The sequence below is a fragment of the Diplotaxodon limnothrissa genome, linkage group LG12 (assembly GCF_057381915.1).
Source record: "Diplotaxodon limnothrissa isolate DT_005_m linkage group LG12, D_limnothrissa_male_GT1.1, whole genome shotgun sequence".
Taxonomy (NCBI): Eukaryota; Metazoa; Chordata; class Actinopteri; order Cichliformes; family Cichlidae; genus Diplotaxodon; species Diplotaxodon limnothrissa.
The window spans coordinates 3413771-3430911 of NC_140607.1; the positions used below are offsets into that span (position 1 = coordinate 3413771).

At 42.2% G+C, this 17141-nt stretch overlaps 2 protein-coding genes and 1 non-coding gene across 3 annotated transcripts in view; 2 read left to right on the forward strand and 1 right to left on the reverse strand.

Annotated features, from left to right (window-relative positions):
- The first annotated feature begins 252 nt into the window (after positions 1 to 252).
- ranbp1 (RAN binding protein 1) lies at positions 253 to 4769 on the forward strand. The gene is made up of 6 exons (XM_085367788.1): positions 253 to 353; positions 1227 to 1360; positions 1443 to 1600; positions 2172 to 2300; positions 2397 to 2465; positions 3575 to 4769. The coding sequence occupies exons 1-6, from the start codon at positions 339 to 341 to the stop codon at positions 3706 to 3708; spliced, it is 639 nt and encodes a 212-aa protein (XP_085223914.1). The 5' UTR covers positions 253 to 338; the 3' UTR covers positions 3709 to 4769.
- Positions 2754 to 2882, forward strand: LOC146620683 (small nucleolar RNA SNORA77). The gene has a single exon (XR_014906650.1). It is a non-coding gene; the product is annotated as a small nucleolar RNA SNORA77 (small nucleolar RNA).
- A 191-nt stretch (positions 4770 to 4960) lies between the features above and the next one.
- The window catches only part of zdhhc8b (zDHHC palmitoyltransferase 8b), a 66670-nt gene continuing 54489 nt past the window's right edge, over positions 4961 to 17141 (reverse strand). Inside the window, exons 4-11 of the mRNA XM_085367033.1 lie at positions 15861 to 16033; positions 15606 to 15708; positions 14931 to 15022; positions 13938 to 14070; positions 10981 to 11086; positions 9883 to 9989; positions 8708 to 9774; positions 4961 to 8116 (exon numbers count right to left, since the gene is read on the reverse strand). Of these exons, the coding sequence (XP_085223159.1) occupies positions 7984 to 8116; positions 8708 to 9774; positions 9883 to 9989; positions 10981 to 11086; positions 13938 to 14070; positions 14931 to 15022; positions 15606 to 15708; positions 15861 to 16033 (1914 nt within the window). The 3' untranslated portion in view covers positions 4961 to 7983. The remainder of the gene's footprint in view (positions 8117 to 8707; positions 9775 to 9882; positions 9990 to 10980; positions 11087 to 13937; positions 14071 to 14930; positions 15023 to 15605; positions 15709 to 15860; positions 16034 to 17141) is intronic.

Here is a 17141-nt window from a genome sequence, read left to right on the forward strand (position 1 = left end):
TAATATTATGACTAATATTTATAAAATGATCTGACAATTATCGAACCAGAAGTTTTTTTGGTTTGTTTGTTTATTAGTTAATTTGTTTTTCTTTCGATACAAGTTGTCACGTTTTTCTATTGACAGTAATATCCAGTAAAAACATTTTTGTGAAGAGGGGTATCCCTGAGAGGAGAGAGGCGGTGCGCGTGCTGTGACAGCGTGAGCACGGACATGCGTAGAGAATTCGGCGCGCGAAAGCTGTAGCAGGAAGTGAGAGAAGCTGAAGGGAAACGGCGGCCAGTTTGGGATTTGAATCTCTCAAACTACTCTCATAATCTACAAACATCTACAATAATATGGCAGACCCAAAGGTGAGGTCTATCATTCTAGGACGTGTAATGCTTTATGATTGCTGGGAAATAACAATTTTGTGACAAACATTGTTTTTCATGTGTCATAATTTGTCAAAGTTTCGAAAGGAAGCCGTGTGCAAGAAATGCCGACAATGATCTTGTCTTTGGTGATGCTATGAAACACTAATTGATATTTTTTCAGTGATGTAAAAGGTAACAGAACGCCAATGGACTTGTAAAAGTGCACAGTGTTAACCGTTGTAAAATTTTCCACTCTTAACACTTCCGTTACAGTTCACGAGCCCATAATTCAAAGTGTGCAGCCAGCAAACGTGTTAACATTAGCTTCATACTGTGAACATTAGCATAGGGAGGTGATGTGCGCAAGAGCATTAGTGCTTCTACTACACGATCACATCGGTCAGTTTTTTAAACTGGGTATTTTTCAATTAGTATACTTCTCACTAGCTCAGGGCAACGAGGTTAGCTAGGTTGCTTGCCTTTGTCTGCCAAGCACAATACTTGCTAACATTAGTTAGCTAGTGTTAGCTCTATATCAGGGCGCTGTTTACTGTCTGTTAGTAGTGACGGTGTTATATTAAATAGACTGCTCGAAAATCACACAAGTTACTGAAAAAATACTGCAGTTGTGCTAAGCGTTTTGCTTAGCACAACTGCAGAGGTGCAAAAAAAAAGAGAAAGTCGGATTGTTAGCTCCGGGCTAGCCGGCTAGTGAAAGGCCTGCGTTTCTAGCTAGGCAAGTTCACAACGAGTTGTCTTAGGAAAAAATAAAGTTGGATAAATATTTGATGACAATACTAAAGTAAAATGAAGCTTCAACTTTAGGGGGCCGGGGGGAATTGAGTTAATTTAATGTACTTTTCCTCTTAGGACCAGGAAGACCATGATACCACTGCAGATGGTGCAGAAGACCCTAATCATGATCCCCACTTTGAGCCCATCGTGTCTCTTCCTGAGCAGGATGTGAAAACATTAGAGGAGGATGAGGAGGAGCTGTTTAAAATGTAAGTTGCTTACCATGTGAACACATTAACAGAGACACATTAATCAGTTTCCTAATACTGAGGTGTTCTGCTGTTTTCATAGGCGGGCCAAACTATATCGTTTTGCCTCTGAAAACGACCCGCCGGAGTGGAAGGAGAGAGGAACTGGAGACGTCAAGCTGCTGAAACACAAAGAGAAGGGCACAATCCGCCTCCTGATGAGGAGAGATCGAACTCTAAAGATCTGTGCCAACCATCACAGTGAGTCAAATCTGATTTCATTGCTATTCATGTCATGACAACAATTGGCCATATGTAACCTAAACAATATGGGTGAGTGGCGGTACAGGTAGAGTGGTGTGAAGATGTGTTATTTAAAGCCAAGGTGTACTCGCTGACTGGGCGTCCAAGTATTTTTTGCTTGTTTTTATTGCAAACATTTTCTGATGTACATGTAAGTACAAAAAGACCATAGGCCCCATGTGATTCCCCCCGTCACCCTTCCCCACGATCTTTAAATGAGTCAAATCCCTGGTATTAGTGGCAACAACAGAACTATAGATGAGCAAACGAGAGGTTGAGGGGTGGGTGTTAGAGGTACTGGGCTTGTAATCTCATCCGGTTGTGATATTATCCAGACTGTGATATTTTTTTGTGTGTTGGTTTGATTGGGAAAAATGTGTTTTACTCCTCCCTCCACTCATGTGTGGAGATAAGAAATGGTGCATCTGTGTGTTTAATTCCCAATTGAAACTACTAGATATTAAAAAAAAAAAATCTATTTAAGTGACTGTGCTCATACCAGCACTTTATGTGTTCTTGTTAACCACAGTTTTACCAATGATGGAGCTGAAGCCCAATGCTGGCAGTGACAGAGCATGGGTGTGGAACACACTAGCTGATTATGCAGATGAATGCCCCAAACCTGAACTTCTGGCAATCCGCTTTTTAAATGCTGAAAGTAAGTATTTAGGTACCCATTTCAACATTACACATTAATTCTCCCAGAGCTCTTTAACTTGGATTTTAAATTATGTTACATTATGTTCTGTTGCAGATGCTCAGAAGTTCAAGGTGAAGTTTGACGAGTGCAAGGAGGAAGTCAGAAAACATCTAGAGCAAACAGGTACATGAAGCTTAAACTTTTAGGTTTTTCCCCCCCCAGATATCGCATATGTGAATTTTCTGAGAAGCAAGTGAAGTAAAACAGTTTTGTCAACATAAACGAGTCCATAATGTAGATCACATCAACATTAGATAGGAATTGTCAGTAATTTTACTTGGAAACATGTCAGTAGCAAGTACTTTCAGAACCCTGAATGCAACATTTTGCTAAGGTTAAAATGACTTGTGTTGACCTAAGACTGAATTCAAACTGAGGGCAATGTGACATGAGGATAGGGGCTGTGAGCATGCAGACACACTCTGTTCTCTGCTGCCAACTTCAGCTGGGGACTTTTTCTGTCTGCTACATGAACACGCAGAATGTAACACTTTACTAGTTTTCTAAAAGACTGGTGTCGGTATGTTCTGCTACATTACAATTCAGTTTTCACAGGCCCATGGTGTTCGTGTCATAGAAAGGTTAGACTGTTGTAGAGTGTGTTGAGTAAACCTGCTGTACTTCTGCACCTTTCAAAACCATGAATTTAATTCTTCTTTGACAAGATGTGTATGCTGAGGGTCACTGTTTTGCTGCAAAGCCCATTTTCTTTTTTGTTAAGTGTCAGTTCATGTATGTATCTTTATTTATTTGCTGGTTTTCAGGGTGGGTGGACTGATTTCTAGCTCAATCATAGCACCATCACGTCTCACTAATATGGGATGAGCTTCTGAAGTTCTCCAAACAGAATGCTTCTTGTTTAAAGATTAAAAAAAAAAATCCAATTCATCAACAAAACATTGTTCATTCAAACCATTGTATCAGTCTTGATACATTTCCGCACATTTGGAGCTCATGCTCACACCTGATTGTCATCCTGGTGACTGTAAACATCTGGTTGTTATTTGACCTCTGGGTTTACATGCATGTGCCTCTTACAGATGAATATTGGATCATTTTCCTGACTAACCCCTTAAATGTCAGTCAGCGTTTCAATTTCAGTTGTTTTATTGGGTTATCCTTATTTTTGATTATTTTGTTTTAGGTAATATTTCTACAACACAACAGTCAAAGCTGTAGAATGCAGCATTGCTTCTTAGCTAATGGCACTTATCCCTGTTTGCTTTTCACAGGCAACAGCGATAGTGCGAACAAGGTGGCAGAGAAGTTGGAGGAACTCTCTGTGAAAGACAAGGCATCAGTGGAAAAGAAGGAAGAGGCGAAAAAGGAGACTGAGAAGAAGGAGGTGAAGGATGAGAAGAATTGAGAACCAAGAACTTGCTTTTGCTGATCTTCAATATATCGGTTTTTCCTCTTTTTCTACAATAGACTCTAAACGAACTGAATTTGGACACTTGCATAATATTATTAGGTTTTCTTTTTATTGTTTTTTGCCTCAAGATCACAAGTCCTTGATGCCAATGGGGGAAAAAAATACACGCTAGTGATTTTTTTCTGGAAAAAGTCCTTCCTTTCCCACCCCTTTCCCTCTTTGCACCGTGGAATGCCACGCTTTCCATCGTTGTCATCTACAGTTCAATGTTACTTCAAACAAACTGTGAAAAGAGGCTTGTGATAGTGATGATTCCCACATTGGGGTATTTTTTTTGTTTGGTTTGTTTTTGCTATTCTGATAAAGAGTTTTGTTTGTAGAGGGAGAGGATAACGTAGCCTGCTCGATGGCAGCGCAGGGTCATTGAACAGGTATTACAGAGGTGCATTTTAAGTATAAAATCCCATGTTGCATCTCAGTGGGCCGCCTTACCCTGTCCACTGTTAATGCTCCTACTGTTAGACAACAAGGCAAAGACTTCTCACTGACTGCCTTGCAGAAGTAGTTCCTTCTTTGGTCAGTTCTGTTGGGAACTGATTTGAAGGGAATCCACTCCAGAAAGTTGAGGGGCATCAGATGAGTACTGCTCTGTGCAGTGTGCACTGATGGTTGACTGATAGGAAATGAGATGCACTTAGCTATTTTTTTTTTTTTTTGTCCTGACAAACATCAAGTCCAAAGTAAACAGTCCATCAGTTTGGTGCAGCTATGCTCTGACTTGCGTTCCTCAGTAGTAAATCAAGTTTGTATTGTTTAGATCATAACATTCCCAGACTTTAAAGCATGTAGAGTATATGTAACAGAGTGTGCCCTCTTTGATCTGTGTGCTCACCACCCTCTCCTTTTCTTTCCACTAATTGAGTTCTTAACCTTGCCTCTGAAGTGCATCTAAGTGCCAGTGCATCTGTAAATACATGAATATGGATGAAATGTTGCTTCTCATTTGCACAAATGATTTGAAATGTTTCGTCCAACTTCGAATAAAAGCTGTCAAAGACCACACGTTTGCATTCATATAAAGTCACTCGTTTGTTGTTAGGAATAATCAGTCTGATTCAAAGAGTCGGAAACTTTATTTACTCTGCTCAGGTCATTGGGAAATATTTCCTCTTCACAAAAATAGGAACACATGTACAGTTACAGTATATTCTTCATTTTTAATACACATTGAACTTTCTATATGAGTTTCAGAAAACAAAAGTCAGCTTGTGGCTGATGCAACAGAGTCATTGCTGACTGTCAGGAATGTCCCCTGACCTGCAGTGATGTCCATCCCAGAAAAACAACATTGGACTAACGGCAGTCATCTTAAAGAGGAATGACATCGATTAGCTCTTTAGATATGTGGTCAAACAGGGTCTGGGAGTCACGATTGATCGGCTTTTTCAGCAAACTCAGCAGCCATTGGTCTGTTCTGGGATTTCAAGATGTTCCACTTTGCCATTCCGCTGACATTCCTACCCGTCCGAATTTCCAAAAAACTAGCCCTGTATACCACAGCCTCACAAACTATTTTAATCATTTCTCAAATACAGGAGTTGGAACAGACGAGCGCGACCGTGCTTTGCAGTAATGTCTTCATTGGTAAGGCAACTGGGTGAGACCTTAAATGGGAGACAACTCTTGCCACAGAAGGTTCAAGAAAGCGTACCCAGTCAGAGATCGTCACAGGTGTCACCTGCTGCTCAGTACAAAACACTTCTGCTATTTCACTCTCAAGTGAGTCAGCCATAGTTTGCTTTGTATGGAAACAAAGTTTCTTCCCAAAGGCAACAATGGCTTATTGTTAATGCAACCAAATGCAACATTTACATTCTAGTAACATCTGGCATGTTGTGTCATTGTCCACTTAGTTTTCATCAGCTATTTTAAAGGTATTACTTTTTTTTTTTTGATTAACAAAAAAGTAACGGCAGTGCCAGAGCTGTACCAGACAGCTACTGCGAATGAATGAATTTGGCATTTTCACTCTTTGTGACATAGCATTACATGACCTATTTGTTGTCTCTTTGAAGATGTGGTGTGTAGCCGCTTTTGGCACTTAAAGGTCAAGGCTGCTTTTATGCAAAGCCCAGTCCTCAACGTCATCATTTAGACAGTTCATATCATTGTGGATTATGTCATAACTTCTGTTTTTAACACTGCCATGTAGAACAAATTCTATCTACTTTATTTACCCATCTTTCACAATCTCATCCATTTATTGAAATTATAATTTAAGAACAAACTCCACTCGAAACAGCAATTCCATATAAAAGGATACTTTAAAAAAAAAAAAAAGGAAAAGTACAAAATAAAAAGTGTGACCAATGTTTGTTTTTTTTAACTGATACTGATTTGTTTCATTTAATCTTCCTATATGTATAGTTATAGCAAAAACATAGCTTATTGACTAAATATTTTTCCTTTTTTGAGTTTGACAAAGTTTCATTTGGTTGCTTCCGGGGTGGACTCATTCTGTACTCAGTGAAAAACACTGGGATGAGGTATTCTGGTCTTTCAGAGCACAATATAATCACCCCAGCTCTTTTGATGTGGCTGATGCTGAAATCACAAACTGAAAAAACAAAAAGCCATGATTGGATACTGAATCCTCATTACGGGGTAAAGGGGCGGGGCTGTGCTAGTTTGCAACTCTAAAAATCTGTGCTCCACAAACAGGAAGCGGAGACATTTATAATATTCAATTTAATGTCAACCTGCATCTCTGCATGCTTGAGTTCTTGAGAAAATTCTTTAGAAAAATAAAGTGTGTTCATTAAAAGCGACTTTTTCATTAAATTTGGAATGCAACCACCCAAAACTAAAGTAAAAGTTAGGTACTCTGTAGAAGAGTGGGTGTTCCTCAACCCCTTACCACGTGCTTTAAGGATGGATGGATCCCTCTGAAAGTGAAACCAGTACGTTAGTGCCTTAAACCTGCATTTGTTGTAATAGCCAGCAGGGGGCAACACTTCTGGTTACACAAAACAAGTCTTATGGAATTCAAAAAGAAAAAGTAATCCTAAATCTCACTTGATTTCTAATGCATCTTCCAAATGAGATCATGGTATCAGTAGCTAGGATCAAGTTGTTTTTATGTCGGTTTTTTTAATACTCCATGGTGTTAATTTAGTAAAACATGGTCCCATTTATAACAAAAGGAGACGGTCAGGCAGGGGATACACTGGGATGTGCAGTGCCCTCTGTTCCACCCTTCACTTTCTCTAGCATACTAAACCAGTGCTAGTCGGACAACTAATGAGTCAGCTGTTCTGTTTGATTTTTGCAGTAAGTGCAGTTTGTTTTAAGCCTGATTTTCACAGGCTAAAATTAGCATCCAGTTGATGTCACAGTATAAAACAGATGCAATCCGCTGATCGAAGATGCTAACTAATGTTAACTGATCAGCTGTGCCCTCCGTTTCAAATGTGTTTAAAAAGAGAAAAAAACTCAGCTAAATCCTAAAGTTAGTCCTTCAAAACAGGAATCTCCAAACAAATGGGTGATGTCATTGTATTGTGGAACATCTTTTATATACAGTCTTTGCCCAATCAAATAACCATGTCAGGGTTGAGGAACACCCGCTCCTGTTCTGCAGAGCTCTTTCCTTGTCACCATCTCCAGTTTCTCATCTGACTTGTGTTGCTTTTTTTTTTTTTACTGCCCTTGCACATATCGTCTCCACATAAACCTCCATCACATCTCCACCAGACATGGCATGAACAGTACAAGTTAATGTGAAGCACCTTGACTTTTTGAGGTCAGCTGAAAAGAGTCTTCTTGCAGAAATCCGTAGCAAGTCAAGTGTTTAATCGATCTGTAGTGTTTCTGTTCAGCCCTCAGCGTTCGCTGGAGCGAAAGTTTGCGTGTAACATTTGGAACAACAAGCACTTCATAAACACAGATGAGAGACGACGGTAAAAACATTGACGATCTCGCTGGACGGTCCACGACGATGGACTACAAAATATTAAGGACAAACACTCTGCACACGCACAGTACAGCCTGCAACGTTAACAACCGACAACCCACCCCTCTGGCACAAACACACACGGGCATATAGCTAAACAAGACCCTCAAAAGAGCAAAGAGATCCTCTGATTTTGAAGAGTAAACAGGGGGGGGTACTATGCACCCCTCACTGCCTGTTATCTTATTAAAATAACAGAGGAGAATCTCTGTGGCAGAGCGTCCACTGTGGGTCATTGGTGGATGTGGTGTCCCTGCTCACACTGATATCTCATACGTGGTGCCTCCTACGCCTGTCACCTTTTTGACGTTACTGTGGCGACTGGGACTGAGGGCGGCACCCTGGGCACTCGGGTGGCAGTCCATCTGCCCATTAACTTTCATGGCCTCTCTGAGTGGAAAGAGAAGAATAAGAAATGATTCAACAAACAAATCAAACACTAAGGGATGTGAAAACATGCACATCAGTTGGAACAGCAACACAATTTTATATGTCAGTCAGAACCCGCCCACCCAAAAAAAAAAACAAGACAGCAACGTGGATGATTAGTCAAGTGTTTACTTGTTAGTAAAGTAAAAGGCTTGAAAATGTTAGTGGAGTCAGTAAAGAGCATGCAAAATGAAAAAGGAATGATTGTCACACAGTTTTATTCAACAGATTTGTTTGAAATAATACAAAAAAATGTTATTTATTTTTTTAACTTCTACTAGAAAGGCAAACAAACAAATCAAAACAGAATGTGTACGACTTCACACACCAGACATAACTTGTGAATAAATGAGCAGAACAGTGGGACAAAAAAACCATACACGACACAACTGCTACATGTTGCCTCGATTAGCAGTACCCTAGTGCCCTATGTATTGCTGGTTGTGTCCAGCAGAGGGAGCAGCGTTTCCATCCAGAATACATTCAGTGACCTCCAGACCCCGGCTCTGTACAATGCATGCAGTACCCCAGGAGTTACATTAGGATTCATACCTTGGGCCCCCTAGACGAGGGGAGTCTGTCCTCTCGTGTGCACTGATGTAGGAGAGTTTCTGGCGGGAGTAAGAAGGGGAACGGGGCATAGCGGGGGAATGGGGCTGGTGGGCCGGGGAGCGATAGGGGCCTTCTGGGCCTGTGGTTCTGCTCTGGCTGCTGTTGATGCTGCTTTGATCTGTGTGCAGGGAGGTGGACGACGTCCTAGGTGCACGGCCCAGTGTAGAGCCAGCATGACGCAGCACTGGGGTTCTTTGACCATAGCTCATCAGTCCAATCCCCATTAGGTTGTCCCTGGAGCCTCCATAGGCTGGAGGTGTTGGGCCTCTTGACCCGGGGCCACGAGGCCCATCTGGGTAGCAAGCATTGGCAGGCAGGCCATAGCCCCCATCAAACACACCAGAGTCCTGGGCATAGATATGGGTCTGGGAGCGCCCGTGATGCATCTGCCGCCTCTCCCTCTCCTCCTTCTCCTTTCGCTCCTGGATGGATGCCATGATGGTCTGGGAGAGGTTGTCGTAGCGCACCGGAGACGGGTCTCTGTCCCTCAGGTGAGGGGACTGTCTGCCCACCACTCTGGGGGGCATCACTGGGCTGTAGGTAGGGGGGACCTGTTGTCTCTGCATATCAGGTTCCCGGATGTGGCACATTTTGGTGGGCAGGTAGGGTGAGTGGAACCCCACAGAGGGAACACCACGGTGGGCCATGGACTCACTGGGAGTAGCTGGGGAAATGCTAGGGTTGAGCAGGCTGTCATAGGATAGACTACCATTGCGGTTGGAGAGATTATTGGGAGAGAAGACACTCTTGTAGGGGGTTGAAGTGACTGTCCGTGGCTCCAGTGCTGGGAGCTGGCCCTTCTCCGGTCGGCCATGACCCTGCTTGAGGCTGAGAGAGCGGGAGTTGATGGGGTCTGAATCCAGCTGGAGGGGCGAGGACTGAAACGTGCGGTGGAGGGGAGCATTAGCATATTCAGGCAGGTCCAGGTTCGGCTCAGATCGATAGTCATGACCACGGACACCTTCTTCCAGGATGGCCGAGGGCTTCCGGTCATCAGATATGACAATCTGAGGGGCAAATGTCAAAATAGCATCTGAGCCTTTTGGCACTTTACGATGACTCACTGTTCATTGTTTCACAGAGATGTATAATAGATAATAACATTAATGCGTTACCTTCTCCTCTGTAGTGTGGTAGTGGACTTTGGGCATGGTGCCAAAGGTTGGCCTGAATTTGTACATGGCTGGAGTGGATGGGTGGGTCTTACCAGACAGGGAAGTCTCTACAATACACACAATATAAACCCTGTGTTAAAAAACTCCACATTAAAGCAACAACACATTATAGTATATAAGGACAAGAGATAAGAAGCTGTAGAGTTCTGCAAAACCACACAATCACAGTTTCTACACAACAAAACTAACAGGAATAGCCAGATGGGAAGAATCAGTTCTGCAACTAATATTTAACACATCTGAGTCCAGCAACAGCCAACTGCCCATCACTGAAAAACAACACTCTTCTTGAGTAAAATGCAAAACCCAAATGCATTTAAAGAAGGTGCTTTTAGCAGGCAGCCATGTCTCAGCGGGGATGCCTGAATCTTTTTGGAGAAACACGCAAAGAACACCTGTGTCCACAGGTTCAGAGTTCAGTAAAGTGCCTCGAAAGGCGAGGTGACGCTAGACTGGGCGCAGTGACCTGAAGTACCACCAGGCAGCAGTAGTGCTCTTTGGAAGAGCAGAAAGTTTCCAGTCCCTGACATAATGCACCATGACACTGGAGATCCGAGGAAGAAACCTGCCCTTAACACTACTATAAACCATTTCATACTGCTGAACGGAGGCTAAAATCCTTAGCTGTACCTCCACGGTAGGTTCGTCGTTTATACGGATGGTTTTCAAAAGGCATTTTTCAGTTGCCATTGTACCCCTCCCCTACCTGAAAAACGGTGGTGATTTACGTTGTAATGCTTCACCCTGGAATCGTACCACAAATCTGGTGCTGATTCACAGAGCAGAGCTTGCCTTCTCACCGCAAATCACGGCCGATTTTCTGGCCAGGCGTGAAAAAGGCCATCAACCTGCCGCTGGGAGGGACATTCATCAGGCTAATCTAGAGCCTGCTCCCAAACCAGGACACTAGTGATCTACAGAGGAAGTTCTGGGAATTGCTCTTTGGTGCAACCGTGACAAGAACAAGAACTTGGATTGATGATGACTGACAGGAGAAAGAGAGAGAGATGGAGTCAGGGCTGTTTCTGTGGTTCTTACCTTCACTGGAGGTCATCTGGCTTTTAAGCTGGTTGTACCTATCAGCTTTGGGTGGCAGCGGCGGCTGGGTATCCTTGTCATCTAAACCATCGAGGCTGCTTTTGGACTACACGAAAGACAGGAGACAAACACAAAGTGTCACAGAGGGTTTTCGGGGTGGCAAACCTGCACATGGCAACTAGTCTACGTTTAAATTTATACTTAGTAGTGGCTGTAAAACGAAAAAAAGAAATAACGGCAGAGTTGGATTAAGATTCTCAGATTAAGGGATGTAATGCTGGTAGCAGCTGACGCAGTCTTGAGCTGGAAGTCAGCTGTGCTTCTATTTAAGTCACCGTCTGCAGATTTCTTCCCTTTAAAAACTTGCATTATTAGGCCGAGATGGCACCAAACTTCAAATGACACGACTTTGTCATTTAGCAATCAATACAATTTTCTCCAGTACCTCTCAGCCAGCTCTTAAGAACTTAAGTTACAGGCAGAAAAGAAAATCCAAGTAATCAATCCTAGTTGCAGAAAGATCCCTGACTAAGCACAGAAACCAGGAAGTAATTACTCCATTGTAATAAAGCTAACTTTCCTCTTAATATTTTCCTTCCCAAACCATAGATGCGACAAACCATGGTTAACTAAAAACAAAACAAAACTTCAGCCAGACATGAAGAAGAGGGAGTTGCAATAAAATTAACTGCTCAGTCGAGGCCTACTTAAGAAAGCCGACTCGGATTTTCCAAAAGTTAACAACATAAGGAACAAAAACGTTCCAGAGTCTGGGGACAATCCAAGGGTGACTTCCCAGCCGGCTCTCGTTTCCATATCTCATCTGCCCCTTAAAGGCAAAAAGACAAGTTTCAGTCTGTTTAGTCTAACCTGTGGGTCAAATCAAATATGAATTGCTCAATATAATATTTCATTCGTTTAGTCGTTCTGACGCACGTGTTTCACCCCAAATTTATCAGCAAGTGCGCAGCAGTCTAGATTTAAAGTGAACTGAGGTATCTGTGCCATCCTTTGCATAACCCCCTGTATTTTTGAATAATAATGAAATAATATGTTGACACAAGTCTTGTTAGTATTAAAGTAGCCATATTGTTATACAGTGTTATCAGTGTATGCATTCATAAGAAAAGATTTGTTGTGAGATTTCTTGTCAGTCTCTGTGTTATGGGCAGTAACTGGTGGAGGATAAGAGCTGGAAATGTATTTCTTGTCCTCTGTGGATTAATGCTAAATGGATTCTTTTCACTCCATACATTATTGATGAATACTAGGATCATCTTTAGTGCCTATAAAAGTTGTAGCGTGCACCATAGTGCTCACACAGCACTTCAAGGCTCCTAATGACAACCGAAGTTCAACATGACCGATTCAACATTAATGATACAGGCCTGGATAAATGCTAGTGCAACCTGATTCCAAAAAATGTGGGACGCCATTTAAAATGTAAATAAAAGCAGAATGCTACGATTTGCAAAAACTCATAAAGCCAATTTGCTTTCACAGAAAACATATCAGATGCTTAAACTGGGACATTTTACTGTATTACACCGAATTTGATGGCGGCAAACGTTCTCAAAAAAATAGGGAAGCTGGAAAAAGTGCTAGAAAAGTGGTTGGAACTAAAAAGAAGCAGCTAGAGGAACATTTGGTGTCTAATTTAGGTTTAGTAACATGACAGGGTGTAAAAAGAGCATCCTAAAGAGTTCCTCAGAAATTAAAATGGGCAGAGCTTCACTAAACTGCAACAACACTGTGTCTAAAACATGAAACCTTTGAAAACTTAGAAAAAAGGGCGATTGTGGCTCAAGAGTTGGGAGTTTGCCTTGTAATTGGAAGGTTGCCGGTTCGAGCCCTCGACAGTCTCAGTCGTTGTGTCCTTGGGCAAGACACTTCACCCGTTGCCTACTGGTGGTGGTCTGGCTACAATGTAGCTGCCATCACCAGTGTGTGAATGTGTGTGTGGATGGGTGGATGACTGAGTGTGTAAAGCGCTTTGGGGTCCTTAGGGACAAGTAAAAAGCGCTATACAAATGCAGGCCATTTACCATATTTAATTGCCTACAGTAAGTACTATAGATTCAGGAAATCTGGAGGAATCTGTGTGCAAGGGACAAGATGCAAATACAGATTTGAAGCTCTATCAAAGAAGCAGAGAAGAAGCTGTATGCAAACATGATTCAGAAACTCTTCTGTCTTCTCTGGGCCATGCTCGTTTTAAATACCTCCATACAATCAGCGCCCAGTTCAAAAGCCTGCATCTCTTATTGTAAGGAGGTGGACCCGTGCCTATATAACTGCCAGCTTGCACATCTGGAAACACACCATCAATGTTGAAAGTCAGGTTTTAGAGGACATGTGCTCCCACCCACACGATGTCTTTCCATATTTCACCAGTACAACGATAAATCTGCATCTATTACATCAAAGTGGTTTCACAGCAGTAGAGTACTGGGGGCTGAACTCTCCCGACTGCAGTCCCGACCTTTCATCAATTTGATGCATCATGAAACAAAAAATATGACTCAGAAAACCCAGAATTTTTGAGCAGCTAGAATCGTCTATATGACAAATATGGGACGACATTCCTGTCCCAAAAGTGCATCAGTTGGTCTCCTCAGTTCCCAGACGAAGAAGAGGGGATTCTACACAGCAGTAAACATGGGACTGTCCCAACATGTTGCTGACATCAAATGTGGAACACGTTTTCTATTGCAGGTTTGTGAGATTTGCAAATCAGTTGCAGACATGCTTACTTTTACATTTAGTCAGACTCACCACATCCTTTTGAACTCAAATAATTTTCCCCATTTGAGTCGTCCGTCTTTAAGGTGTTAAATAATATTCTAAAGCTCTGCTTTATCGCACTAATGTGTCCTCTGTAGTGGAAAAAGGACTGTGTCGAGCCACAAACGATAGAGGAACAAGGGAAAGCTCCCTAGTAAGTGCAAGCTAGTCACCTTGGAGCTGATGATGGTGCTATGAATACCGTTGTCGGTGACTTTGATGGTGATTTGCCTTTCTGAGAGATCTGGTCTGATGAATGGGGGCTGAACTTTGACGTGTGGCTTCTTCCTGGGGTCCAGCATGTACCTTCATGAAAAATTTACAGCACATTAACAAACAGGTTATTTACAGTCATCTACTGAAAGTTATACTTCATTATCAACGCACGTCAGCCTCTCTGTCATGCACTGACACGCCGGTATCCCAACTGACTTGCTGCATGCTTTACAAAAGACATTTCACACACAGATGCGCACGTTTAGCTGGCTTTTCAGGGCCGTCGCTGCAGAAACTTGAGGAAAAAAAAAACTGTTCCATGTTTTCTGAGCAGTCGTGACATATTCAAGCAATCAACGCCTTTATAAAAACAGGAAACATAATGATTCTGCTGTCAGACTCACTCCCAGTCAGGTTCGATGTTATATGAGTCACTGATTCAGTAAATTAAAGCGGATCCCATCAGGCCTGTGCAACAGCTAAACAGCAACCACACAACATTTCACCCCCACCTGTTGTTGTCTCTCTGCAGTCACACTGTTGAATTTTATGGGATGGGGCTCATCCCAATAGGGTGTAATGGGGCGGGTTTTAGTGATGCTCTGTGTGCATGTGAGCAAAAAGCAGGTTGGCTAGCTCCGCGCCGTTTCCCATTAACTGTTGTTTCTACAGAGTGAGCCAATTCCCTCAGCCATCTGCCTTCCCCCCCCCCAGGGTTGCTGGCTGCTTTCAGGCAGAACACCTCTGTAGCTACCTCAGAGCATGTGCTTGTGTTACCACTGCAGTGATGTGCTGGTACAGCATGGATTTCATGGCACATGAGTAAGCTGTGGCATACATATGCACGTGTATTGCCTTGATGTACTGCATGTAACAGGAAGACAAGACAGTTTCTACAATGTATTAGCTACCCATACTATGGACACACGCAGCATAGTAAAGCATCTTACCTGGGTGCTAGGGGACTACATAAAACGTACTCCACGTTGCCACAGCAACCCTTGGTGAAAGGATTTACTCCTCCACGAAACTTGCCCGTCACCTGCAGAACAAAATGCTGGTTTACAGCTGGAAGCAAAGTAAACACAAGGCCATGGCCAACATACAGAGAGTGGACACACACACACACACACACACACACACTTGCCTTTTTATCTTAGTGAAGACATCTAATTGATTTAATGCTTTCCCTAGCCGCTTACCCTAATCCTAACCATCAAAAGTGAATGCCTAACCATAACCATAACCTGTAACCTTGACACTAAAACCACATTTTGAGCATCAAAAAGATCTTCAAACTTGTGGGGCCAAGAATTTGGGCCCCGTAAAAGACTGTTGGTCCCCACAAGTATAGTAACAGTTGAATTTTTGGTCCTCACAAGGATGTATAAGTGTGAACACACACACCCAAAATGCATTCACAAGGCGTCTTGCATGGGAATATCTGTGCTGTTCAGTGTTGTGTGTGATATTCCCTTAAGTGTGTCTGTGCTTATTGCCTTTAACGTGCTCAACTAGTTTCTAATTTCTTCTTGTTCTACGTGGAGCTGTTACACCAATAAACAGTAACAATACTAATTGTTTGATTAATAAATGCACGTTCCTTTTCAGCAACATCTCCTCACCTGTTCGTTGGTTGTTCGACCTCGAGCTACGAGCACCATGTGAAAACCTGTGAGTCCCATGACTGGAATAAAGAAAAGACCCGCTATGCACATCACTACCAAACTGAGCACAAAGGTCAAGGTCATAATAATGTAAGGTCACAGTGCGAGTCATATATGCACGATACAAGGAAGCAAGTTTACAAGAAATAATAAAGAATCTAAAGCTAATAACACAAAATGATTTTTGTAGGATTTACAAACGTGTAAGGATACGTGACAGTGGTGTGCAGCGCTCCCAGCGTTTCTCTGTGATCAAGGACAAAGATGAGGCCAAAACAGAACACTCCCACCATGTGAGCGCTCAGCGACAGCAGGAAGAGGAAGAAGTAGCGGTAGTTTCTCCGTCCAATGCAGTTGTTCACCCAGGGGCAGTGATGGTCAAAGTCCTGAGAAAGGGAGGGAGTTTTCTATTTAGAAATTTTGAGAAACCAATCAGAAGAACTCTTTAAGGTTTTAAGAAGGAAAAAAAAAAAACCCCACACAATGTAAGTAAGTCATGATGGTACAGTTGGTTCAGAGAGAGAGAGGGGGGGGGGGGGGTTCAAATGCTAAAACTCTGCTTATTTTTGAGGCATATGAACATAAATTATAAATAAAAGATAGACGTGGTCACCATCACCTTTGTTTGTGCCTTAGCAACCAGTTGAGCGTGTTTGCTGTGGCCGGCATGTGACCGAGAAATCAAGGACACTGCACGTAGAGACAGCTTCACGGTCTATTTTACTGTAACTGGGACTATAATTTACTAAATTACCATCATGCTCTGTTATAAAAAAGACTTGATAGAAGGGACTGAGAACATAAAGTTTTTAGGAAAACATTTTCTGACTGAGGACCTTTTTTTTCTCCACAGTCAGAATTCTTTTTGGAACCTGGAGGCCAGAAAAAGAAATAAATAAAAATGCAGGTTTTAAAGCACCTAATCATCAGGTACAGTCCAGCTCATACATACAGCTCGAACTCTGGCATTCGTTCTTCTTCTCCTTGTTCTGCACTGCTTGGGAATTTAGTTGGAATTGGAAACTAGTTTTATGACTCCTGTTGTTTCAGTAAACAGTAACTCCGAATCACACTGCGCCTTAAATAAATGCCTTGTACTGCCTATTGCATGTGTGGTTTCCCGGTAGTCCTAAATCTTACTGAGACATAAATTCATCTACATCCCTGTAAAACTGTTCATTAATTTCATTGTTTTGATCATCAACATTCGACCCCTTTTTCCAGTTTCTAGAAGAAAAACACATGCAGGAATACAAGCTGCTTAATTCTGCATCTTGTGTATTAATATCTGATGTCCCTGTGTATTTTTATGCCTCTGTGTGTGTACCAATGTGTAGTCTTACAGTATTTTACTGTTGAAGCTGCCAAAAGCTTATATTAATTCCAGTAATTATAATCTTTAATGATGACATTTTTCTTGCCAGAAACACAGATAATAAGAAATGCTGTTTCCCCGCTTTAATCCTTGGCAGGAAGTCTAAATATATGCAAAAA

Excerpts from the sequence above, each read along its gene's own strand:
- ranbp1 (XM_085367788.1), top strand. Across the intron at positions 1,601-2,171 it reads GATCTGTGCCAACCATCACA|TTTTACCAATGATGGAGCTG; the intron begins GTGAGTCAAATC and ends TGTTAACCACAG. Across the intron at positions 2,466-3,574 it reads AAAACATCTAGAGCAAACAG|GCAACAGCGATAGTGCGAAC; the intron begins GTACATGAAGCT and ends TGCTTTTCACAG.